The sequence below is a fragment of the Zootermopsis nevadensis genome, unplaced genomic scaffold, assembly GCF_977971745.1.
Source record: "Zootermopsis nevadensis isolate Lab colony 2312 unplaced genomic scaffold, Znev_1.0 Znev_ptg000010l, whole genome shotgun sequence".
Classification (NCBI taxonomy): domain Eukaryota; kingdom Metazoa; phylum Arthropoda; class Insecta; order Blattodea; family Termopsidae; genus Zootermopsis; species Zootermopsis nevadensis.
Window position 1 is genome coordinate 7,239,032 of NW_028259142.1, and position 27,986 is coordinate 7,267,017.

Genomic DNA, 27,986 nt, shown 5'->3' on the forward strand with positions numbered 1-27,986 from the left:
GTCTGCCAAAGTGTTCGGAGTTTAGAGACTGGGGGATTTTCTCTGCAAACCTTGAACATGATAATGGACCTTGGATGCGATTCGGTTGTCTAAAAGAATGAGGGGGTACAAAGGTCACTGGATGCAGGCCGATATTTGTCAACCTGTCACGCTTAAGGAATGCTCATTTCATTATTACTGCCCGCGGCTGACGAAGTTCAGTTGCTCTAACATTGCAGCAAGTAATTAATTAGGTTGACAGGCGGCTTTGTTTCAAGTGACTTCCAGCAATGAATCAGCAGAGTGCGGGACCACACCTCGTCCAGATTGAAACGTGTAATCTAATCGAGATCAGTTTTTGCGAATCGCTTTCTGCCTCCGCAGAACTGGACTTACTTTTCGCCTTATTTCAGTAACTATAGAAACTGGAGACCTAAAATTTCCACGTTAACACTGAAACCGGAATTAGGGTTGAGAGAATCCTGTAAATAACAGACCTGTGGCGTTTCGTCTGTGTGTTCATCCATACTGCGCTTTCAGATTTGTTCATATCTGTCTGTAATATGAGTATTGTTTCTTTCTATTCATAAATGTGTACATAAATAAAAATAGATAATTATTAAAAATATTAAAAATATATTAAAATTGGCCGTCAATCACAAATAAGATAATTAAAAGTTCCTTATCGAGTACTCGATTTACATGTGGAACATTTACGACATGTTTCGGCTATATATAGCCGTCATCAGGTGTTATATTATAAACTTTTTACTGAATTACTGATTTTTACTGATATTTAATGATGATTTTCAGTTCTCATTTTTCTTATCGTGTTCTCGTCCTCCATATTTTATCTTCATCGGTTGTTGTGTCGCCTGTCACTATTTGTGATTGACGGCCAATTTTAATATATTTTTAATATTTTTAATACTTATAAATCACAATATGACGCATCTACAATATCTTAAAAATAGATAAATCAAACATATCCAGTATTGAGTATATGTCCTAATACAGACATGGATTATTCTAAAAAGGTCAAAACCTAAACGTTATTGTTATAATTAAGTTGAACAATAAATAAAATACAGTGCATAATAATAATTTAATTCAATTAATTTATTTAAGTGCTTGACAACAGCCAAGTGCTGACAACAGTACAGGATAAAATATAATAATAATAAAAGTAAAATATTACAAATACAAAAACAAACAAATAAATGAAACTAAATATATATATGTACCATATTAATAATAATAATTTAATTAATTTATTGCTTAATAATTCATAATGAGCTAAATAATATACCTAAGTATTATAATAATTAAATTAAAATCAGTTAAATTATAAACAGTACATAGATAACATACAAAATAAAATATTAATACTAAATAAAAACAATAAACAATAAAAACAGAAAATCTTACAAAATTAAGAACCCAAAATATGGACAAAAGAGAAACATTTAAATACAATAATTTTCTCAGTTTAACTGTTAATTGCAAGTAAATGGGCTAGATAAAATGCCTAAGCAAAATATACTCCTTGTTATAGATGTCGATGCGCTAATAATAATAATTTTAATGTAATTTTGTTAAAAAGAAATATTTTCTCACTCTCTCTGCAGTCAAACTTATGCTCCCAAGGAATGATGGGGCAGATTGTGGTTTGTAGACATGATAATATGCATTACAGACAAGCAGAGAAGTGCTATGTAGATATTTAATTGAAAACGCAAACTCCAGTAAACCGCACAAAGCACTATAAATCTAGGAACAATAGCCACTCCTCTTCTGCTGAACTACAAAGCCCTGATTGTAAGATTGCACAGAAAGAAAGCAAAGCGCCACATGGCAAACACTCATTCTAGCTTTTACTCACACTTAAGTGGGTTACATTTGTATAGAAACAGAAAGGGACGTGTTTTCCATTCAGGATTAAGTAGGTCTAGTGCGTCGGAAGAAATACATAAAACACACGCTAAAATAACAAACAGAATGAGATAAATACCGAAGATTTTCCTCCACAATAATCAGTAACAATAATCAGCACTTATTACCATGTAATACGCAGAAATTTAGGCACATTGACCATCAGTTAGCGCGAAAATATAAACCACGGAGCAGAATACATTCAAAATTACGAATATATAGGTAGCCATAAGCAATTTGTTAAAATTATCATTTGGCATTTGATTTAAATTGTGAAATATTCAGCAATAAATTAAATAACTAAGCAAAAAACTCCCAGCCAATGAAAGATGTGTATGGAATAACCCAAATAACAGTTACAGTCCTAAGAGAATAAATATTAAATATTAGTGATAATGTACATAATCGTGTCCAGAAGATATTAAGATAGCGTCTTTATATTACATTACAACAGAGAATATTTCAAACGAAATCAATTCAACACATTACACGAAGCTATTTTACATATGGTCCAACGTTGAACATTCCGTTTCAGCTAATTTTATCTTTCTTGTTTTTGTGTTTTTTGCATATTGCGTAGTCTAAGTAGAATGTTTTGTGTTAAAGGTTCTTTTACATCTGTTGCTGTGTGCTCAGTTTATTTATACTGTCACCATAATAACGGCCGAAGTCACAGCCCACATAAATATCACGTCTGTCAAAATTTCTACTAACAATAAAGTAATATATTTCGTATACTAACCATGGAAATTTCTGTCACAAATGTAAAGTCTCCACAAGCTTTTCGCCAGGTGTTGCATAATTTTCAAATATGGCGTAGTGAAAATCCACAAGTTTTAGTCAAACTGAGTTTACAGATTCCAAAACAAACGTGCGATGCGCCCCGACTTCCGATTTCGTCATTGAAGTCTCAATCTTTGCGGAAGCCCCTTCCACGCCAACATTGTGACCCATCTTCTGGATGAGGTCCCTCCACGTGGCCTTCTAGGTCTCAGACTTGACCGCTCTTAAATTTTTTGTCCGGGGGTACACAAAGGTCATTATCGATGGTTAGGATTGGGGCTGACCAGCGTCGCTGAAGAATTATTCCTTGCGAATCAATCACACCGGAGACGCTCATAGCATCTGGCAAAAGACAGAATATCGCTTTGAAGTTTGTAGCGTCACAAAGGTTTGGACTGATCGTTCATAAGTGCCTGTTATTCAGTAGAATATTTCAGTGGAAGTTGATCCCCTAACGACGCTGTCATGTGTTACAGCCTGAAGCCGCCACCGAAGGACGGCGTGACGAAGAGTAACCCCAGTAAGAGACATCGCGAGCGGCTAAACGCAGAGTTGGACACTTTGGCCAGTCTCTTGCCCTTCGAGCAGAATATCTTGTCCAAGTTGGATCGTCTCTCGATTCTCCGGCTATCCGTCAGTTACCTGCGCACTAAGAGCTACTTTCAAGGTAAGAGCATATTTTTCAGTAATTGACATCTTTGATAATAGCAGAAATTGATGATTAATAGAACTTTCGTCTGTTGAAATATATGGTACCTCATATAGGATGGAATTTTTAGTTAAATTTTCGTTGTTTTTTTTTATGTAACTCACTGACATTTTAAATCGACAAAGACAACTTATTCAGAAGACAGTCAGCTTTAGACTCACCGCCGTGGAAACCTCAAATACTACATAACTTATTTGCTTTTATAATAAGCTTATTTGCATAATTTACCCACATTCACGTAGATTCTGCACTTGGAACATTCTGTATAACACCAGTCATTCTAAATCAGGTAAAAACAGCTTTGGGCATACTGATATTTAAATTACAATACTACTTGTAATTTTCTCGAAAGGCTTAAAACAATTTAAATAACAGAATATTATCTTTAAAAATGTATATTGCCTTTACTTACGACAAATATTTACACATTTTTCTCCCTAATAACCAATTAAAACGTGCCCCATTATTTTCTATATTGGACTCAGTTCGGTATTTTAATACTTTTAATAAATAAAAGTAGTTTTATCCTACCAAGAAATTAAACTATATATTAGTAATATATTTATTAAAAAAAACTATATATGTTTATGCGCTTAGTTTGTATCCGTTTGGAATACATTACCCCAATTTTTACGGTATGGGTTTATCTTTATCAGCTGACGTCACAAATAACATTGTGACCCGCTTAAAGTATTTTTTTTTCACAAATGAGAACACTGGCCACTTGCGTACAAACCCAGAAATTTTCTATGGGCTGGATATCATTCTCATCTCCCCAGTTTTATTACGAGCTGGGTGTAGGTATAAGAATATTTAATTCGAAATATGAACAGATATGCGCTGTAATGTGACCTGAATCTACGTACACGCAACGCGCTCATTAATATCACAAAAAGTTCAAATGGGTGGCACAGTTTTGGAGATTAATTTAAATTAAAAGTCTCCGCATAACTTCTTAAATCTAAATATCAAGTATATTGTACCGTTTGCTCAGAGTAACTTAAAGTAGTTCATGTAATTGAGATCTTACTTTGTAAAATAGTTGAGCTGATGGATTTTTCTTTAATTTAAAAAAAAATCACAGATGCAGATTAAACTTAATAGTTTGTATTGAGGTTATTCATATCAAATGCGTCATGCGAGAAGGGTGTATTAACAAAATAAATGATTTAGACATATTTCGTTTGACAAATAAACATTATTCGTGTTCATACATACCAATGTATAGTAACTATTTCTCTATAGAGCACCATCAGAGTTACGCCCTTCTGGCATGACATACAACCCAGTTTTATGTTGTTAGTCTAAGTACCTCCAATTATGCAAATATTTTGATACGCCCTTCTGGCATGATGCCATGAACGTTCTTAACAGAAATATGACTTAGTAAATGAGTATATATCTGCATCATGTGAAAGTTAGTTTGATGTCTAAAGATGGATGTTTTCGGGATTGTTGCGCCGTGTAGTCTGGTAGACGTTCACCGTCGTTTCAGAAATGATGTTGCCTCCATCGTCCTGATGATGGCAGCAGCGATTACCTCCGAAACGTCTGAAAATTGCTACCAGATTACACGGTGCTACAACCCAGAATACAGCCATCTTACCTAGTCTGATGTTTGTATGGTTGTTGCTAGCAATGCCATATTTAAATTAACACGTACCTCCAAAGAAATGTTGAATTTGCGCTTTGTATAGTCTCCTGACTTCATGTTTGCCGTGTTTCGCTGTTTGATCAGAAAATTTCAAGGCAATTAAGTAGCCTATAATTAATTCTTCTCGGGCTACTAGTCGTGTAAGGTGGCGTAATGAAGAAAATACCAAAGTTTCGAGAAATATTTTTGTCCTCGTACTCAGGGTACTGTCAGAATCCTGAGGACGAGAAGAATTTATTACGTCTCTCTTTTGTTCTCCTGTTGCGTAATTTTAGTAAGTTAAATGAAATAGATTCAAAGAGAATAGGCAAAGGGAGAAAAGATGGTGGAAGGAAAATATGAATTAAATAATGCTAGTTGATCGTGCAAAAATATATACGGAAACATCATACCCCGTTGAATTTCAACGGGATTTCTGCACGAGTACTATACAGGTATGCCCACATAAAATACCGCGGTATAACCTCAGTGACTCAAATCAAAAAACACTCAGCAAATGTTCCATTCTGTTAACGGCAGCTTCGCCCTTAAACAGGTCTGGTTATTTTTAATGAGCTGTAAAATTGAAATAATTGCTCGTTTGCCGTTTATGCCTTAATGCTAGAAGTTTCTTCACCGAATTTTTTGTGTTATGTCGTTATTGGAGTGGAAATAGGGATACGAAAGTGCTGATTAACCGTCTGTCACTGCTTGAGCGTGTATTTCAGCGGACAATGATTTTATTCTCTGTGTTGAACGTATAGGATAATTGGTCCATTGCCTTTAGGAATAATAATTAAACAACCACAAAGTTATTCTTTCAAACTCTGCATTCTCGATCAATGTTATCTTTTTCTCAGTTGAATTAGAAGTCTTATAAAAACAGTTATAAATCATAAAGCTATCAAAATTACAATATAATAATTGTTTTTATTTACATTAACCCAACATTTTTCGATCGTCGAAGCGGCCATCATCAGGGATATAATAAATCAGTATTTTGGCGTAAAAACCAAAGTTAATAAGCCTATATAGTACTGTATATTTCTTGTACCATCTTGTCTATTTTAAAATTAAGTGGATATAGAACAGATAAAATTTTATATGTTAGTTATGTCTTGATATTAGAGTAATCTAAAGTGGCATTAAAATTTCAAAAAACAGTCTTTTTTCATTTTTATGCATTATTTCCACAGAGAATATAAAAATTAAAATTAAGTTTGCCTAAATATTTGCAATAAATCCATCCCTTATCTTTTCTTAATTAAATAACATAATATAATTCATGTACCACAGTCTCATTTATGATCTTATACCGATGTTGTGATAACTCTTGAGTTATACAGAGGTACTTAATAAAAGTATTAATATTAAAATTAAGCACATCGGCTGAGGCCTGAATCAGTAACCATAAATGACAGAATTTTATCGATAAATGGCTTCATATTTAAGAAGCAAAAAAGTGGGAAACGGTCTCCTTTAAGCGCGTAGCCTGTAAATAACAGGATCTCTGTTATTTTTACTGCCTTCTCTATCCATTCCTTCAAGCATTTTGATGGATGTTAAAGAGTGGCAATTAGGGCGGTGATGTATCCATGACAACCATAGACGAAAAATGATGAATTTTTTTTACAGTTTTTATGTCTCTGCATATGTTTCTCGTGTTTTAAATTTAATTTAATCCTCCTTATGTAAGGGCTTTGTGTGTGAAATAGCCGTGAATCTACTTTAATATGGGGTATTAATTTCACTACTAAGTATATAATTTGCTTATTAGTATTCAAGGATTCAAATAATATGGTTCTTTTCCAGGATTTTTTATATAAATGGCCCATGGCCGTGGATCGAATTCGGTACTTATTGACCGGGATTCTTCTATCTGAATATAAGCTTCATTAAATAAATCTTATTTTTTACTGTATTATAAAATTATAGTATCTTCTAAAAGTGAAAGCACTACTGAATTATATCCAGACTGAGCGAGGAATTCTTTAAAGTTTGGGAACATGTTTTATGGTGTTTTCCGAACGCATCCGATACGGTGTTGAATAAGTCGATATGAAATCGATTATTATTCACGCATATTAACACAAACATTGTCATTTTAAACATTAAGAAATTTCTAAGCAATAATGCAACTTTGCCTGGGGGAAAAGTCATTCGTTAGTAATTATAGAAATTTTAAGTTCGTTTATACATTTCTTGGTCCTATTTATTTATTAATTGACGTTGTTTGATAGACTACACAGCGTGAAGTGGTAAGATGGTAAACAATGAACTGTGTAAGATGTTAAGCGAAACTGTTATTGCTCTGGTATTTGTTTGAAGTGATTTAAAAATCCACAGAACAGAGTTCTTCTTGACAAGCTGATAACTGCTTATATTGGTTAAGAAATTTCGCACCATTTATATGATAGAATTATAACCGGAATGTGGTGTGATTGTGAGCACAACACTGAAATACGTACTGTGTCATTTGAATTCATTTACAACTCCCACACAATGTTTTTTAGACTCATTTAAACATTCATTTTCCATGCCTAGGTCTCCAAAGTGGTCTCTTTCTCTCAGTTTTCCAGACTAACATATATTATCTATTTCTCCATGCGTGCTCCATGTTCGACCCATCTTATTCATCTTACTTAGGCTGCTCTAATTTTATTTCGTAAGGAGAAAATTTAGTAAGTTTCTATTTATGTATTAAGTTCAATAATTTGTGGTCTCTCTTTATTCTTTCTTAATTCGTAAATATTCTCTTTGGTACTTTATTCTCAAATACATTATTTACTTATGTTGTTGGTGGATTTAATGAATAATAAGAAAGGAATAAATGCATAGAAAATTGTGTTTTGATACCATTGGAAGAGGGTTTGGTAGACCCAAGTGTTGATAGCAGAAAAACATGTTGAAAAGTGTGAAATTCATACGCGGAATATTCGCGATTCTTAGTGACAACAGAAATTAACTTGGCATCAATAAGAACACGTAATTTCCTTATTAGCGAATAAAAATGATTTTGCCGAAGGAATATCTCAGTACGTTGTTTGCGCCAGGACTGCTTGGAACATTTAAAAGCGATGTGTTTACCTCAAGACCTCACAGCTTCTTTCGTGTCTTCAACCTTGTCTGCCCAGCTGGCATCCCTTCCCCAGTTCAGGCAGGTAACGTATCGTGCTGCACTCTAGACTGAACCTCACGTCACAGAATGATGAATCATGGGAATGTCGACAAGCCTGTCTCTCTCTCTCGCTCCTGCAATTCCGCCAAACGACATGTTTTACTTTGAGGACTGTCTGTGGCTTACGAACACTCTCATTAATAAGTAAACAGTAAGATGGACTACGCGGACAAATTATATCAAGGTGTGTTCACAGCAAAAGTTGTATCTTCTATCAAAAGACGCGTCCCTTCAACATAACCTAAAAGCACAACACACGTTTTCAATTGGCCACTAAGTTCAAGCCCGTGAAGGGTAAACCAGGAAAATAAGTATCACGATTGAGCTAACTAAGACATTTCGAAAAAACACTTTCTTATCGTGTAAGTTATTTTAAAACAACCCAAATTTTTAATAAAGATATTCCACTATTAATGTATCAATTATAAATTCAAAAATTAGGAAATTTACACACACCAAGCAATCTTGGAGCGTTCGACAAGATTTGACCTTCGACTTTTGAGAATGACACCAGTATTGTCAGATAAAGACTCCTCATGTGGTCACGTGGGACACTGACTTACCGGGGATTCACCACGCGGGGATTCCCACTATCCATTGATTTCTTGTACACCGTTATTTATTTTCCTACAACCCCTGAATATGAAATTAAATGAGACTTCTTTCAACAGTAGCAAAAACGACAAAATCTGCATAAATACTCGAAGTTTGTCGAATCGTTTGTTATCGACTCAATACATTAACTTTGCTTTGGAAATGAACTTTGTACAGTAAGCGAAGCTTCCTCGATAGTATTTCATTTTATTACACTGATACTTAACGTGGGCTAACGGACCGTGCAAGTTGTGTGTGTCCAAGAACTTGTATGTGGATTTCTAGTTTTCTTATCGCTCCTAAAAATTGTCTCTCCTTTATTTATTCAGAGCAGGAGCGAAACTGTAATTGTCACTAGAAGGACGTAATTTACGAAGACCACTTAAAGAGGAACACTGCGCGTTTGTTGATTAGTATCATTTGAGAAATGAGGCTATAACATTTCTTTAATTGTTCGATACTTCGTTTCTCTGTTTTTAAAATGAGAACGCCCATTTCACTTGTGCAGAACCTTTGTGCCCATATCGAAAACACTTTTTTTATTTTAATTGTCGGATCAGGTGGGCTCAGGGTCTGCCCGTTGTAAATGTGGTTTATACTGCAGAATCCTAAATTGTAGATTCGTAGTGTGAAACAGACCTAGTTAACTGCGTTGATATATCTGAGACGCCCCAGACTTCAATGTAGTTTTAATTATGTCAGATCTTTTCGTCTTTAACAAAGGACAAATGTCTCCTAAATTGTAGTTCGTAATACACTGCGATGTTCTTCAGAGCCACAGAATGGCTCCCTTACAGTCATTTTCTGTCCTATATTCTTTCATCTGCAACGAGGAAATCTGGGTATTGTCGGATTTCGTTAACAAAACTTTGGCCATCGGTGTAATTACATCCTGAATTCCATTGCCAGTAACAGCCTGGCGACTACGTCCTTTAGCTCCGTAGAAAAAAGTATTAGACCTATCCATGAAAATTACATTGTAGGAAAAAATTTGCATAAAAGTGTACGTGAGCCTATATTTGTACGTTCACATTAGCGTATTAAATCGTTTATTCAAAATTTAAAAGTGAAACTATTTAAGATGAGAATTTGGAGTCATTTTTTAATCCTTACAAATAACTTTTGCCCCCCAAAACGTTGTGGTTGAATAAAGGAATTCGTATAGGGGAGGAAGGTGTTATGAAATGTCAGAAAAATATTATGAAATATTATGAAATATATTAAATTTATATTTAATACGTTTATAACTCCATTTTCATCTAAGCTTATGGTCAGAATGTTTTTAACTAAATTTCCTTCCGTAAGTCCGATGCTGTACAGCCAAGTATCAGAAAGCGGTTGGCTTTCTGCAGTTGCAGACTTCGTCATGTCCGGTTCCTTCGATCGCGGCAGATGTCAAAGTTGTTGTTACGGGCACATGGCTGTCTGTAGCCTGAGGTAGCTTGCACAGAATTACAGTTCAACCCATGTGAAACAAGGAGTAGACTTTCATTTTTTTCTTTTGTTTAAAATCCGAACTGCTTTACTATAAGGCAGGACCGTGCGACTAAATTTTGAGGCCCTATTTCTCCATCGGGTGAACAACATTGTCGACGATGTGATCTCTTGTGTATCGGCATAGTCTTGATGTAAGGTGCATGTTCGACTGCATGATTGGCTTTATCAGGTCAGAGAACGCTGTCCTGTGCTGTAGTTTATGAAGGAGCTAAATGGCCAACTGCGAATCAGTCTTCAAGTTCTGCGGGTACATACGAGGTGCGATCGGAAAGTTTCAAGACTGTGTCAAAAGAGGGCGAACCGGATGTAGTACGAACTTCTGCCTTTAGGGGGTGCAGCCTACATTCATAGTGAATCAGTGTGCATCAAATTTTGCCAAAGACTCGCCAAAACGGCTACGGAAACCTATGAAATGCTAAAGCAAGCATTTGGGGAGTCCGCAATGGGTCGTGCACAAACTTTTGTGTGGCATTCAAATTTTAAAAATGGCTGAACCTCTGTCGATGATGACGAGCGTTCTGGACGACCATCTTCGAGCACAACGCCCGAAAATGTTACGAAGATTCGGCAGGCCATTCACGAAGATCGACGTCGTACCATCAACGACTTGTGCGACATTGTTGCGATAGGCTATGGGACCTGTCAGCTGATTCTAAAGGAAGAACTCCACATGCGACGCATCATGACAACGCGCCAGCGCACATCGCCCTCAAAGTTCGGCAGTTTTTGGCCTCAAACACCATGGCCGTCATCCCGCACCCTCCTTATTCGCCGGATTTAGCTCCGTGTGACTTCTTCCTCTTCCCAAAGATGAGAATTCAGCTAAAGGGAAGGAGATTTGAGACGATAGAAGAGATTCAGGCAGAATCGCAGATGGTGCTTGACAGGCTGACAAAGAAAGATTTCCAGGGATGCTTCCAGGCTTGGCAGCGGCGCTGGGATCGTTGTGTTCACTCCCAGGGGAACTACTTCGAGGGTGATGGATGAATTTAATACCTGAGGTAAGTGTACGGGTTTTTATACGCGCAGTCTGGAAACTTTCCGATCGCACCTCGTATCTGTTGATAACCAACATAAATAAGAGTAAGGATGCAAGTCTAAGTACTACTCAAATTCGACTCTTGACAAAAATACGTGGTAAAACAATAGATATAATTGGTCATTGAAAATGGCTGTCTTCTGAGTTGTTGTGCCGTGTAGTCTGGTAAAAGTCTATCAATATTTCGGAGGTACTTTCTGCCTCCTTCATCAGGGCGATGAGTTTATGAAAGCATCAAGTACCTCTGAAATGTCAATAAATGTCTACCAGACTACACGGCGCAAAACACAAAAGACAGCCTTGTTCTTATTCACCGCCTTGAAAACCTCAAATCCCACAACGACTGAAAGATTTAAGTTAAAAACCCACTGGCTGAAGGCGTCGATTCAGCAGTGAAAATCTACAGATATCAAGTTGCATGACGGGTGGGCAGTGCCTTCTAAATGGATGTTACGTGAGAATGTGAACAGGATTCATCAGATTCGATAAAAGAGCCAATGGTAGGCTGTTGTGAACACAGTAATGAACATTTATAAAAGACTGTATAAAGTGTGGGTAATTTCCTGGCTAGCTCAAACTTGAAGAAAGACGTAAACGAAATCAGTAAAATATATTTGGTTGTCTTTTTTACTGGGTAAATTCTTTCTTACGTAAAAGTTATACATAAGCAATGCTCACGTATATTAAAGCTAGGGATAATAACAGGGTAGCCCATTTATATTGTAAGACGAGACATTTTAAGTCGCTGAATATCAAACTATTCCTGGAAGTAGATAAATTTCTTAGGTTAGTGACTTAAATTTCTCAATAGTCTTATCTGAAAGGAAATACTGATTTTTTTAATGTCCTTGACATAGTTTCCCTGCCTTAAGACTCCAGATCCTTTGTTACTGTAAAAGCTGAGGTTTGTTAATTTGTTACCTGTCGAAATGTAAAAAAACTAATAAATAGTCTAATAGGTGTATGATACGTGAAAACTGTCAATTAACTACAAGTAGCGAAATAGTTCTTGATAAACTAAAAGTAGCATACAGAATTTTTACACACCATACATTATTTTTCGCCATAAATTAAATTAAATTAAATACTATTAATTTCTATAATAATAATGACTGAAATATTACATTTATTACAATAAAGTGTCTTACCTTTATACGAGATGATCATATAGCTCGGAACGCTTACCTCGATAGACTGAACTTGAATCAACCACGCGATTATATCCAAAGTTACATAACGTCGAATTAAGCTCGGTTGATATCAAATATTAGCCTTACATTACTAATGAACCAAGTTACGTGCTCTGTAAATTATACACAGAAGCAAAGAAAAAATAAAGCTTACGTTTAACAAACACATTTCAATCTAGATTTCTAAGAAAATTAATCATAAAAAATAAAAGCTCTCGTTTAACTGCAGTCAACAACATGAGAGCTGTTCTATAAAATTCCACTTGGTCACAGATACAAGGCAACTTAAGAGGTGCTCATTTCATGTAAAATCCTCGTATTTACATACATTCTCCTGTGAGATTACTGCTCTCGAAATAGCCGAGGTGGTTCGGATAGTACAGTAGAATGCTCATTTCATTTTATTTGTATGGATAATAATCTAATTTGTGGTCTCATATTTGAAATAAAGAGATAACAAGAAGTGATTTACTTTATTAACTTTCTCTGCGTTAAGCTTCAAACAGTTTACATCACAGAACGTATTTTATAACTTTGCAGTAATCAGTAGGTCGATGAACCTAATCCTGTCTGTTAAATAATGAGTTGCATTAGTCCAGTCCATCAATATAACGAAGGATACAGGTGTCCAGTGTTAACCTCGCCTCGTCCTGCCAAACATTCCACTAACACAGTCATCGGCAGCTCTAACCACTCATTCCTGAACCATTCACTTGGGTTTTTCACTCGCCGCCAGCTCCTGGTGCCGACACAAGGAAGTCAGCTCTGATCAGCGTTTTCGTAATCAAATTGTACGAGACAAAATTTCGAACTAATCTAACTTCACAGAGAAATAAATCGCACAATGTCGTTTGCATTTGAGAATCGAAAACAGTGACTAACAAACTGTCTGAAGTTGTCAGTCAAGAAATTTCCTTTCCCTTTATGGAAACCTAATCTTAGACAGGTTAATACAATCCACTTCCTAATATATTTCATACTGATCCATTTTAATATTATCCTCACAACTACGTCTATGTCTTCCTAGTAGTGTCTATCCTAGTGACCTTCCATTTTTTTGTATTTTCCATCACCTCGTGCATGCTACATGTCCCATCCATCCAAACGCTAGTAATCCTGCCACATTTAAATCACATTCTGTTAAATCTTTATCTGTTTTGAATACTTGTCCAATTGACATGTTGCTTCGTGTATTTTGGACACAATAAGGCATTTTGTATACATATCAACACTTGTAGGACTGTCCGTTGCGAGGCATGTTGAATTGACAATATATTTAGTAGCCTATATAAAGGTCTGTTGTTAATATTATATCTCCATTAAGATGTAAATGATACTAGACATTCCAATAAAAGTGTACTAAAAGAATTTGAAGATACTTTCTGTTTTAAATGAATAACGAGATATTTACAACATAAGGCACGTAGGAAAATGTATATTAAAATTAATATTAATCTGTTACAATATTTATAAGTGTTATGTAATAAAATGCTTAGCACCACACCAAAATATTTTCAAGATATTCGTCGTTGGGTTAATACGATGTGTGAAGCTGATCTATCACTTCTTGACATAACGACTGATTTTAAATTTGCGTCTTACCCGCGTATCTCGTTTCTGGAGACATAGGCCGTTCCTGCTCCAAGTATTATAGCTCCTCATTCTTGCTAGCATCGGGTCTCAGATCTCTGGAGCTGTCGCCCGTCTGAACCTCGGCTACTATCAGCTAAAGATTTATGGAGACCGAAGGCCCAGATTCATTACCGGTAAAGTTTAACTACCACAAGCAAGGATGCAGGTCGCGAACCCTTCGACTCCCCAAGTAATTGGCTAATCCTTTTGTCTGTGTGGAATCCATACGTGAATAGTCTTCTAATTCTATTCTATGATAAAAGACTCTTGTCATTACGTTGTATATGTCTTCTTCAGAAAGGCTGTGGCTGGTAAAGTTGACGGTAGCAGGCGTGTGATTGAATGGCACATGTAGCACGAATCGCGGAAATAGGCCATTACACGTGTTTCAGTCGAAGATATAAACTCAGAAGACGTGAATGTTCATAGAAGGATAATTTTAAAAGGGATGTGAAGATATGAAGTTTATAGAAGTAATTGATTGTCCGTGAGTAATTCGTCGCCCTGATGATGGAGGCAGCAAGGACCTCTGAAACGGTGGTAAAATACTAAAAGACTGCATGGTGACTTTAGGTGTTTCTCTTATATTTTACTAAGCTTGTATTTCGTTATTTGGTTTCAAGCAATTTTCCTCCCTAATCGATACATTGTCTTCGGATTTTAAATTGGTTGACGGATATTGTTTGACAAAGTATGTTCGTGGTACCTGCATAAATAATCTTCAGTCATTAAATATTGTCACGTAATTACAATAGAACCTACTTACTTTAACAGAATATAGCCCTTTTGAATAATAGAACATTTAAAAATAGGACGCGGCAAGGTGTGAAAATTTCGACTATGGCCGCCACCAGCATTTTGTATTGTTACTAAAGCCGGATCACCGATTTAAATATAACTTAAAATAAAGCGATAAATAAGCCAGCAAACACCGTGGAGAAGGTGGAGTGACCTCTACGGCCGGAAATGGCATTAATGCGTATTAATATCACACTATATAAAAATTATATTTTTTATTTATTGTAGTAATTATAATAACTTTTATAATAATAAAATTAAATTAAATTACATAATTAAAAAGTAGATAATTAAATTAAACGGTGCTAATTAAATGTAGCCTGGGTTGGACTATTAATCTGTATTAACAATTTATAAACATTAGTGTCAATGTAGCATATGACAGTGGCATGCTACAGTTTATGGTACTGATTTTCATTGTTGTCATTCTAAAAACACGAGACTGAGGGTTCAATTAATAAAATTTTTGCAAACAGGGTTCCATTTTGAAAAGTTACCTGTTACGTACCTGCCTTGATTGGTTTTCTCGGCCTCAAAAGGGAGGAGGGGGTCAGAGAACTCCATTAGCCTGTCACAAAGCACCTCATCTAATTAGGTGCGACAGATAATTAATGGGGACAGATGCTCTTTTGTTTTACTGCCGATAAGTGTGCTACAGTGCGGGGTTTGCATCTCGAGGAATCGCCCATTTGTGATATAATACAAATGACTACATATAAACAATCAAATTAATTCTGAGCTTGTCTTATAAATCAGTCAGTTCGTGTTAAAATAAATGAAGTTAAATTCGTAAAATTCGAAGTTTGAAACTCCGTCCATCCTGATGCAGGCAGCGCTGCGAAGTTCTTATATCAGCTGTTCGCTCTCCTGTGTAGAAGTTCCACCGTCTCTGTATTTGTAACCATTAACACACAAAACACGGCTCTTATAGAATTTATGGGTTATTTTATCTCATTTAAACATTTTTCAATCTGCAGTCACCAGATTTAATACCTCAAGGTCACGAAATGACTTCAATCTTCCCGTTTCCATGTGACTCTTAGATTTACAAGTTTTGCTACGCTGCTGGTTCTGAGCTGTCTTTGCTAGGGTCTGTTCTTTTTTCGTGTAGCAATGTTGTACGGTTTGTCGTGACCTTGAAGCATTCAATTTGGTGACTACTACGGTGTAGTTCCAATGATTCATTAGTTATAGTCATCAGATGGAAAGATAAATAGGGCTAAGGCAGCCCACTGATTTTTTTCTGCCGCCATCTTGTTTGACATTCTACAAAATGTTACTTTAGCAAAAGTTAGATATACTGGTGCTACTTTAATTAGTTTATAGTTTAATTTAGTGCAGCTTTAGTATATCAGACTATACCGCGCCGAATGAGAGGATGATAGTGAATTGGAAAGGATCCAAAAGGAAGCGGTCATAGCCTAGTTTAAGGTTCTATCCAGGCACTTTCGTGAAAGTTCTGAGGAAAATCACGAAATATCTCAGTGAGAATAACCTGTTTTTGGGCCGAGATTTGAACCCAGGACGTCCCTAATACGGGACAGAAGTGATAAGCATTGAACTACGATGTTCAGTGTTGATGTGTTTTCCACTGCATCAAATCACACCGCTGCCATGTTGACTTTACTAAACATATAAAGTTAGGGCAGGGGTTCTCACCCTTTTTCTCTGGCGTACCACTAATTCTAATTTAACGCATTAAATACAGGGAAAACTTCTTTATGTTTATATTATATTTTGATTTTCTTACTTAATTCGCGTACCATTCAACATTGGCTCGCGTACCACCAGTGGTACGCGTACCATAGGTCGATAAACGTTGAGTTAGAGAGTATATAGGTAATATGGTCTCTGGTAATATGATATTCGTTAGTTGCTTAAAAATCTGTTGAGGGTTAACACATACACCGATGACGTAATTAATTCTGATTATTCATAAAGTAAGATACGTAGTCTAATGAACCTGTATAATATACTGTGATGTTAAATAAGTTGGTATTATGACAATCATAGTTGTATTCTGTTCCTACACTGGCCTTATTATTGCAACCGAATGCGTGTTTGTAATTTTTATTAGACGGTGTTCTCCTCAAATCCCTATAAAACAAATAACGTTGAAAATATTATGAACATTTATCCGAAGAAGACTGTCTTCTGGGATGATGGAGGCAGCAAGTACCTCTGAAACGTCGGTAAACTTCTACCAGACTATACAGCGTAACAACCCAGAACAGAGACTTTGGACTCACCGCCGTGAAAACTTCAAATCTTATAAACATTTATATTTTTGTAAGATGTTGTAGAAGTACACATTATGTGTGTATTTTCCGTAGATATTTTCCCAGTTTTTGAACTTTTTGATTATCATCAATGTCCCGATGTGGTAATTAAAACTCATTGTATTTTCTGCCAGCTAAGAACCGTCTACCGTGACTGATTTTTCGTCTTCCAGCAGCACACCGAACTAAATTTCCTTACTGTACCTTATTAGGCCGAAATCATCATTCATAATGAACCTTCTACCTCTCATTATACAACACATAACTTTTATGTTTAAATCAGTGTCATTAAATACAGGAAACAAAGCTGGATGGCCAAGTATCATACTTTTAACCCCGGGTCTTAGTTTCCAAGGACTGTAATAAAGATTAATTGATGCAGAAGGTCCCATTTGTGCCCCAAATCATCGTCTGTTAAAAAGAAAACTAGTGAAGACGGCTAGGTGATTTGTATCACTGTATGCGTGTCGATGCTAATGCACGTCTTATTGATGTGGTATCATTGCTTAAACTTTAATGGTTGCTTTGGAATCTGCTATCGATTTATACGCCTATAAAAGAGATATATTCCCATTCATTAAAAATGAGTTCTTAGGATCAAGTCTGTAGTGTAGCATCCCGGTGTGTTAACGTTGAATCTTGGTTTTTCTGTCGTAATTTATCACACACTACGACATATTTTTCAAGCAAAAGTGAAAAATATGTTTCAAATCAATGTGACTATCGTCAGGTTCAATTCCCTTCTTCTATGTCATTACATTAAAAAACTCCTCCCCAATGCCCAGAAATATATTAACATTTTTAAGATTAATTAACATTATAATAGTTTTATAATTATTTCTGGACATCGGGAAGGGGTTTCTTAGTGTAATGACAAAGAAGCTGGGAATTGGACCTGATGATGATCCCATCGGTTCGAAACATATCGTTGAAGTTAACAGTGTGTGTGAAAAGTGACGTGCATTAAAACCAAAAACTTAGGATCAGTTGCTGAAAGATTATATAAACTTACCTCTACCCATTTAAAGGTAAAGTTCTTGCTAGCACGCCCTTAGGACGCGTGGCAGCTCCACTCTTCTTTACCTCGGTACTAGACGTACGCGATTGATGAACTTCACACTGCATTTGCTTTGCGTCCAGGGTGGGTGCCCGGCCCTTTGTGCCTGTTGGTTTGGGTGATTGGGGGGGGGGGCCCTAGAGTCAGTCTGGACGCGGTGACTGAGACAAGAGCCTGTCGCCCCTGTCAGGAATCGAACTCCGGTTGTCCAGCCTCTAAGTTACTACACTAGCAGCTATCCGTCTTCCCCTCCACGTGTTTAGTCGTTGGCAAGATCCATTCCTCGTCCACCGCTGGTTGTGTTGGGCCCAGAGCTGATCTGTAGTGGTAACTGTGGAAACGGTCTGTTACCATACAACAAACAAGATTCTGTAAAGCTTTGTTGTTGAGTCATATTGAGGTATTATCAGCGTCCTGATCATGAAGGCAGTATGACCTCTGAAACATCGTTAAACTTCTACTAGAGTGCACGGCGCAAAAACCCAGAAAACCAGAAGACACCCATCTTAAGTTATAATTCAAATTCTTCTTGGTGACATTACCCAAATGGATTCTTAGCTTGCTGTATGCCAAAGGTTTCCAAAATTCTTATTAAACTACTCGGTAGTCTCTTGTGAACGAGGGTCAGATCACCGTAAGGCCTCTACGTATACAATTTCACATAGAAAACAACGATTCAATGAGATTCGAACACATGATCCCAGTGTTACAGAAGGAAAGTCCCTTCGCCGGGCGTCGAAACACGATCGGCTAATTAAGTGCCGTGCTTTCTTTGTAATAAGTATGTATGATTATGGTAATAAAATACAATGTTTACATCCGGAATTATTTTTAAACCTGTCAGCTGGACGCATGGGTACCGGTTTTAAACAAGAGAGCAGCACCGGGCCCCCCATTCGTCATTTGTTCTCCACAAGGAGCCGGGCGATTCCCGCTGGCACTTCGGAATCGTCTTCGTGTCTAACTCTCAAAATAAACAAACTTTATTTACGATCTCATTTGCATATTTTCCCTCATATTTGTAAAGGAAGCTCATTAATACTGCCTTAGCTTTCCTGAGCTTCAACTCCGTGAGACGAGAAACTAGTTCAGGAGTGGTCTGGTCTCTCTTAGCCTACGCAGAGGTCATTCGGGTTTAAAGCTTTCACGTTCCTTCCGCCCGAATAGGAAACTGCGAATTAAAATCTCTTTTGGTACGGTAGTTTCTTAGCGTTTTTAGACATATTCATGACTAATATTTGCAAAATATTACCTGTTACACTCGTCATGTCTCTCTGTCGGCACGTAACTATTTTAGAACCGTTTCGAAATATTTCTAAGAAATTTTATATGTGGGAGTTCCAAATTCGATTAAAAATTGGACAACAGTGACTGGCACTAAAATAAAGATCTTCATGTGTTTCTACTAGCGAAAGTAATCGAATCAGAAATGTTTATATTTCTACCAGACTACATATAAAATGCACTGGCAAAAAAGCACTTTTATGAGTTCCTACAGTATCAGTCACCTAGTTGAATACTTCAAGGTTACGGAGAGCTTGTACAGCGTTGCAGTGGATTCCAGGTGAGTGAAGACAACTCAGAACTAGCAGCGTAGCGTAGGTGACTTCGTGGCGATGCGAATTATTGATCAGTAAATGACTTAGATGAATATGGAAGGAATAGGTCGTGGCCTAATTTAATTTACTATCACAGGACATGGATAGAGGTTCTGAGAAAATCCACGAAATTTTTAGTCAGATTAAACGGTCTCCGGAGTCGAGGTTTGAACCTTGGTCTTCTATAATACGAAGCATGAGTGCTAATCACTCGAAGACGAATTTGGTCTGCGACATATCAATATATGTGACTCTCCTATTTGCATAATTTTCTCCACTGCCATGTTAATTTACTTTCGGATACGCTACTATCCTGAACACTTTGTTTTTGACCACCCTCTGCGTGTATGACTGCAAAGAGATCTCTACCAAAACTTGCCTTTTTTTAACAATTACTTACCCTCTGATCAATCTTGTGAGTAACACACATGAACAGTGGTCTTTACTTTCTGTTCCCTGCCTGACTTGTCAGCGTGACGCCCTATAATATATGACGAGTGCATCTACACTACATTTCCGCAATTTTCTCCCCCCATATACCACACAGAGTTACCTTCAGAGTTTCACCGCGACCCCTTACAGTGACAAATCACCTGGGGTTGGAACAAGGGGCCAGCAGTGCAATGAGGTATCATCTCGCCCGCCCGGTGACGTCACGCCAGGTGAAATTCCCTACGGCTAGTCAGATGCCTTAATTTATCGATTAACTTTCGCTACATGATTCTAACATAACTCGGCAACATAAGCTGACGTGGCCCTTTGATCTCTGGATGATGTTAGTTTTGCTTTCGATTCTTCCTTTGTTTGTCTTCTTATCTTCACCGCTTCAGAATTCTCTTTCCGTCGTCTGATTTTTCGTTCACATATTCTTCGCCTTTTAGAGGTATCCAATGCAGTGTTCGGCTGCACTTTTCTCACGCTGTTGTCCTGTCTTTGACTGTGCGTAGTAATCTCTTAACTGCTGACACGTACACTAGAGAGTGTCCATAAAATAACTCCGGTATCTTAAATACGAATATTTAATACATGTGACAATTTATAACAAAAATGTAATTGTTGAGTTATATATTAGTGATATTTATTTTGAGTTTACTGACTTCATGACCTCTGTTTCTAAGGAGGCATACGTCTTAGCTGTGTTTTAGCTTTTATCAAATGCATCTTGGTCAGTTCTAGCCGTGGTGCCCCATAGTCGTCATTCTAACTAGTAGCGACGCCATTTTTGAGTAGTAGGGGAACCCAGGGCAGAACGGGGCCACGGGCAGAATATGGTATCGGTTTTATTTAGTCTGCAATGCGTTGCGTCCTATCGGAACCGGGTGAAATAACATTAGCACACAGCACAGAGTCATGTCAGTCTGCGCCATCTTGTGGTTACAGTTCCTGAAATAATCACCCTTCCTGGATTTTGCTCCTACATTCTAGAAATTTTTCTCAACTTCCAGTGAAGGTAAGACCTATTCATTATTCATATCCACTTTGTTGAATGATGCATGCTACAAGGTGTTTTCTTGGAAGTCTTAAACATAATATTTTTATTCATTTTTATGATGTCGTTTTTGGTGGGACAATCCTAATTTTAAAGAGTATACTCGGGGCAGGATGGGGTAGGGCAGAATGGGGTACCCAGAGAAGAGGATAAAATGACAAGTGCCTGTAATTTGGCAATGTCTATTCGCAGTCTATTGAAGTGTGGATCCGGAATTCGTCTTGCTTGAAATGGGCCCATAACTCATGTGCAAGTGCAGATAGTCACGATTGTGAAGAGGTGCACATGTGTTCCGTCTGCGTTAGGCCTAAGTAGATTTCAAATGTGTAAAGTTTCGACATTTTACATTGTAAACTAAATCATTTTTTATATCCTACGTCATAATTATTAGATAATCTGTGTCTTCTTACAACTTTTTCAAACATATATCAACCATACCCCGTATTGCCCCGGGCACGGGGAGAAATAGGGCAAGTTACATTTTTGTAAAGAAATTAATATTTAAAAAACTGTAACTCTTAGAACTATACTAATAACTCATTATAAATTTGAAATAGACGTTAAATCCACTCAAGGTTCCTCCATGTGTTTGTCTCTGTTATTGTCCCTTCTGCATGCCTCCAAAGATAAAGTTCCCCGTTCTGCCCTGGGTTCCCCTGTATTTTGTCCATTACATACCCCTTCCCTCTCTATAACGAACAAATGAATGTGATAAACTTCGATTAGATGTAAGGGAAGGTTAACTGTACTTCTGTACTATCAGAAACTCTGTTTAAAATTATTATTACACAGCGTTATTATCCAAACCATACTACGTATATAGGCAGTTTATCTTGGTAGGTAAATGAGCGACTAGCGGGGCGGAGGGTCGGAAAGGAAGAAGGTTTCTGCAACAGTGTGTTAGGAAACGTTTGTTCCACGCTGATCCTTCGACAACATACGTCACGAGTAGCTAACACTAGCACAGACAGATTTAAGAAAGTTATTTACATTAATGAAGGGGAAGGAGATCATTAACAATAACTGAAAACTCTATTGATGTTTTCTTAATTGTTAATAGAACGCCAGCTCGGTTGACCTTGACGCGGCCGGGCAGACCTAGTGGCTACGAAGAAGCTACTCTCAAAATAACTTACGCGCAAAGTGTTAGCTCATTGTTAATGTCTGTCGCTAAGAAAACTGATCTATCTCTTTTCCACTTGTGAGTAGGTCTGCACATTACACGTTTATCTTCTGTGTCCTAAGTATTTCTTATGTAGACTGGAGTTCCATAATTGACAATAATGTTCTTTGATATTCGCGTTTCATAAAAGCTGTAGACTTAGTTTCTCATTGAAGACTCTGGTACTTTTAAACAGGAAGACTTGCGAATTATAATGGACTGTAGACTCTGTATGTTTTACGTTGCACACAACCAGTTTTAAAGAAGCGATTTTCTCTTCTTCTTTTTGACGTAAATACGTCTATAAGGAAGGATCATTCGGCAAAATTGTGTTACGTAAAAGTGTTACGAAAAAGGGAAACGAAAAAGTGTAACTTCATTGTTATGTTACCTAGGAAACTCATCTGTTTACTTAGCATTGTTGTTACCTCTAAAACATTACCTTACCTTACATTACATTACCTTACCTTACATTACATTACCTTACCTTACATTACATTTCATTACATTACACTACATTTCATTACATTGCATTACATTACATTTCATTACATTACATTCAGCTACCACAGACATTATATTTCATTACATTACATTTCCTTTCATTACATTAAAATACATTACATTACATTACTTTACATTACATTCAGCTACCACAGACCCATCTTAAGCGTAACTAATTCAAATTAAATAAGCAAAGTCTTAATCAAACTTTATTCAATTGTAAAGCATGTATAAAGGAAATATTTAGAATAAAGCCAATATATAAACTTCCTTTCCGTATAGACGTATTTACGTCAAATTCTCCGGAACCGTGGTTCCACTATCACTTTTTGTAAAGTTTATTAAACTTCCATTTCACGGAATTGTTTTAAATTCCTATACAACAATTAGTGCAGACATTAACTACCAAATTATATCCAAATCCTTTAAGTAGATTAGGAGACGAATTCGTGAACTGAAATGATCACTTTCTCATTACTCTTTTCGTTTATGTTTATTGCCCTGGTTTGTTGATTCTATCTTTCAGTGTTCCGTCTTTGATGCAAAACTAATATAAGGGCATCACTAATAACTAATTTATCTACACAGGTGTTATATCATGAATAAAGGTAAATTAGTTTAGTATCGGCTATTGGGCTGAACAACCGAGGTTCGATTACCAGCAGATGCGTCTAGATTTTTTGTCCATCAGGGTGTCCAGACTGACTCTCAGTCCATGTAATCTCCTATCCTACCGCGTATTTTCCTCCATGGATAAAGCACCCAGAATTTAAATGTAAAACACCTTCGTCGGCGAATACCAACAACAGCGAATAAAACTGCCTTTTGCTACCAGATCGAAAATTGAATGGGCGATTTTATTTTTATCAGAATTGTGATTCATTGTAAGTTATTTGTGATAGGTCTACTAGAGGAAATATTCCTGTTTTGTGCGACGGCCTAGACTGCTGCTACCCTACCCTTACTAGCCCAAGTCTGTTATTACCCTCGAGTAACCTCCACGGCGCCAGAACCTCCCTGTCTGACCGCTAGTAATGTCAGTATTTACGACTGACTCCGGCAAAGGAAACCTAACCACAAGTGTCAGTTCTATTCATGATCGTTTTCATTTAGATAGGTCTAATTATGATCTACTTTATATCCTATTCCAGGAGCGTAATTTTGAAGATGACTGTCTTCTAGGTTTTTGCGAGGGTAGTCTGGTAGAAATTCTTGCTGGCATCCTATCTAGTGTGTACTGGGAGTCTTTGTCTGGGGGTAAAGCGGACAGAGCGTGAAACTCACCACGCATGTCGATCTAATATCAATCTCTGAGTTTACCCTTCACTGTTTCCTCACAGGACTTTATGACGTCGTACATAAAGGAAAGAAAGACAAGTTATCATCATTATTTGTATCCTTGTTAGGAGTTTGGTGTCTTCTTTACGTAAACAGTTTCTTTTGTCTGTCTCTTTGTCGGCTAGTCTGCAGGATTTAGTTTTGTATCTAATGTACAGATTTTACAAAAATTTGGTGTTAAATTAGATTACACTACATGTTTTCTCGACATTCTTTTTCGTTAAAAATACCGGCACTATTAATGTTTTAAACAATAAGATATCCTACTAAAGTCTATAATTTATGAAACATAATTTTTATTATACGAAGACAGTCGAAAACTTAATACCCCATACAATGTAAAATCATCCCATTACCATATTTAATCGAAGTCCAGTAGTTTTAGGTGAGGAAACACACGATCGGACATGTAAGACTTTCTTTGTTTACGTTCATTTTATGTATTTTATGCAAATAACCTGTGGAAACGTATTTAAAAGCGCAAGGTTGCTGCAGTACTGACTAATTCACAATTATCTGAGACAGATTATCGTAAAACTGAAATTGGAAACAAATATTTATATGATGATTCACAAATGTGTTATTTCTACAGAATGTCTGACAATTGTACTTTTGAATAACCTACGAGAGTGATTACAGAATTATGGATGAAGAAATTCATAAGATAGACATTGAGGTGCTGTGATCTGGTAACCAAAGTAGGAACTATCGAACAAGGCGGATTAATACCCCTTAATGCATATCGCAAAGAACCCGCAAGGATATTTCGGAACACGCATTCCGATCTTGTATTGTTGTGTGTCTCTGAATGTCGGCCATGTTTAGGATATTCCCTGTTTCATTTGATTTATACACTTCAGCAGTCTTCTGTTTTATGACGCAATTGGTTACAAACGTTTCGGAGGAGCATATCGTCTCCATTGTCAGGGTAGGAAATAGTCATCGCTTACAAGATTACATGGTGTCGCAAACCTGAAGATTACAGCGATTCTGAAATATCGTGTTATTGGAAACAACTGCGAAATCTGTAAGGTGGAGTATTTTTTTCATCGGAAGCTGAGTCGAGTTCTGCTTTTTGTGAGTGACCAATCAGCGCAAAGAAGGTCTGTTGATAAGCAGAGAGACCTCAGTCTGTTCAGAAACTCCGTGGTAGAAGCATCAGCAGCCGCACTGCGTTGTTACCAGTTCTTACGTGTACTTTGAGTAGTGTTATAACCATTAAGAGGAAACCAATGCTACATCTTGCACCACTGTATGTCATTTCCTCACCTTCTGACAATACATTTGATTGGTGCAAGATCCAGCCGCCAATTCGGCTGAAAACAATAATAGCGCTGCAGTTGGTTTTAAAACCTTGGTGATAACAATCCTCCGAGGCCCTGAAATGCATTATGCTAACGACGAGTGCTTTAAGTACCTGTTTATTGGTGCCGTAACTGTGTTGAAATATATCAGACGCGACCATCAATTGAAATTGAGCCAGGAAACATTCATGTCTGATGAGTCGCAAAGCAGGTCCAAACACTTATCTTTACAATACGTAATGGTGTTTTATATGACGTATAAGATTAAGAGCTGCAGGTTGCAGTTAGCTCACGACAGTTGATTTTGCGCGTTTTAATTCTACATTAACTAACCCCAGTCTTATTAATATACCATAATTCCAAAATATGAAGTACAAATGACTGTGACATCCAATTATTTTAATGGACAAATAATTACGAAAGACTGCATATATTTCCGTTGGACTTTGTCTTGGATCAAAGCATTTAAGGGCTTCTCTTAAAACACCTGGTAGACGTATTAAACCGGTTTGGACCGATGTGTCCTACCCATTAGTTCCCGTTGGCAGCGGAAGGCGCCGGGGTGGGGGGGGGACGAAGGAGTTTAAATTCTTCTTTTCAGAGTCTTAAGTGTGTCAGTGTAATTTTCATGGCGAAACTATCAGATGTGCGGTTGTGTGTTTGTCTTTTTTGATAGCACACGCCTCGCGGTACGATATCATAAACTACCACATTTTTAACAGCTGTCGTTAATGGTCGACTGTGAGGCAAACTTTTGCTGATAGTTGCGGGTACTGAGAACAAACCACCATCAAATTCAATTATGGTTTTCTGGTTTGTGACATCACGTGGTGACAAAAATTTCAGGGAAACACATCGCTTATCTTCAGGATTAACGTGGTACATCACCTTGAAAATGGAGCAGAATGTTCTTCTCAATGCACGGAGTCATAAATCAGAAGATAAAACCTCAAGTCTCACATTATGAAACTCGATTATGATCCGATGGTATTGTCGATGGTAAATTTTCAATTTTAATATGGTCCTTGTAGACCGTAAAGAAGAAGGAAAATTTTGAGGGAAGATGAATGGAATAGAATTTGCTCCAACTGAAAGTAAGACCTCGCTTTAAATCGCAATTGAACTCAGTTTCTGTGGCCAAACAGTTGGATAGGCTCAACATTAGCGCGTCTCAACTTGACTAGAAGGCTGTTCTAATTAAGGATTTTTGTCTTTTCCTCATTTGCCTGAATTGATCAGAACCCATCAGCGTAGAACCTTGATATTTTCTATCATGATCTGAGGAAATATTCGCTGTCTATGGCTGTCGCGTAAGACATTTTACTCCGCCGATGTCAGCTGGATCATTGAAACCAACGTTAAAGTTTTATGGTACGTAACGCAAATCTATACAAGAGCATAGGCTTCTGGTTGAAACTGTGTGTTATGCGTAACTTGTTTGCATTCTCAGTGATGATAGCATAATGTTTCACTTTAAAAGTTCTGCTATCATTAGGCGGCTATCAGAATTACTTCTAAGATGATGACACGGAATGCGTGAGGGAAGGGAATTTGCAAATACCGAATGTAGGAAAAGTCATCGTTCACCGTTGAATTACAGCGGGAATCTTTCCACAAAGTGTCAGTATATACTGCGAGATAATTTATGCCTAGAAGCCTCAGCAAAGTTAAGTTGAAGATATTTAAATACGACTTATTTATGTAAGGGCAATTGTCCTTAGGCCGAATATCCTTTTCTACCATATTAGTACCACACGGATAAGTTATAATGATTCCTTTTTGATGTTTATGTTACGTTTCGCAGGTAAGCAAACTGAAAGCGTTTCAGAGTGAATTTTTAACTTTTTTTAGTTAAGGCACCGCAGGAAGTTAGAAAATATCATTGAAACAGACCTCAAAATAAAGACCAGCATTCTCTATTGTGTGTACCGAAATACATCACAGTGTCGGTTGAGTGACTTTTACTCGAGATTCATGTTCAGAAAGTCCCCGGGTCAACTCTCGAATTACAGACCGGAATTTCTGGTAGTTTTTCTTTTTCGTTTTCGTCAATCAGTCAAGGAAAATTCCAGAATAGTATCTTAAATCACCACAGATTCTTCTTTCTACTTTCTTTTCAATTAATATTTATTCATTAATCATCTTCTCATTCAACGATGTACCTGAGTTCTTGCCAGCGTCGTTTGATTTATTATTATTATAAGTGTTTTGTCTGACGACAGGTCCATATGAACAGGATCCTTCCATCCTTTTCTCGGACTGGGACCTGTTCATATACGTTCTTGGCAGTT

The 27,986-nt window shown here is 37.0% G+C and overlaps 1 protein-coding gene across 4 annotated transcripts in view; it reads left to right on the forward strand.

Moving 5' to 3' along the window:
* Window positions 1–27,986, forward strand: part of ss (aryl hydrocarbon receptor spineless) — a 265,001-nt gene that overhangs the window by 91,061 nt on the left and 145,954 nt on the right. For 3 of the 4 annotated variants that reach the window (XM_087346402.1, XM_087346401.1, XM_087346400.1), the window contains exon 2: window positions 3,171–3,361. In XM_087346402.1, the coding sequence (XP_087202528.1) occupies window positions 3,171–3,361 (191 nt within the window). Of the gene's footprint in view, window positions 1–3,170; window positions 3,362–20,898; window positions 21,349–27,986 lie in introns of those variants that run through there. The other variant, XM_087346403.1, reaches the window with a different exon arrangement.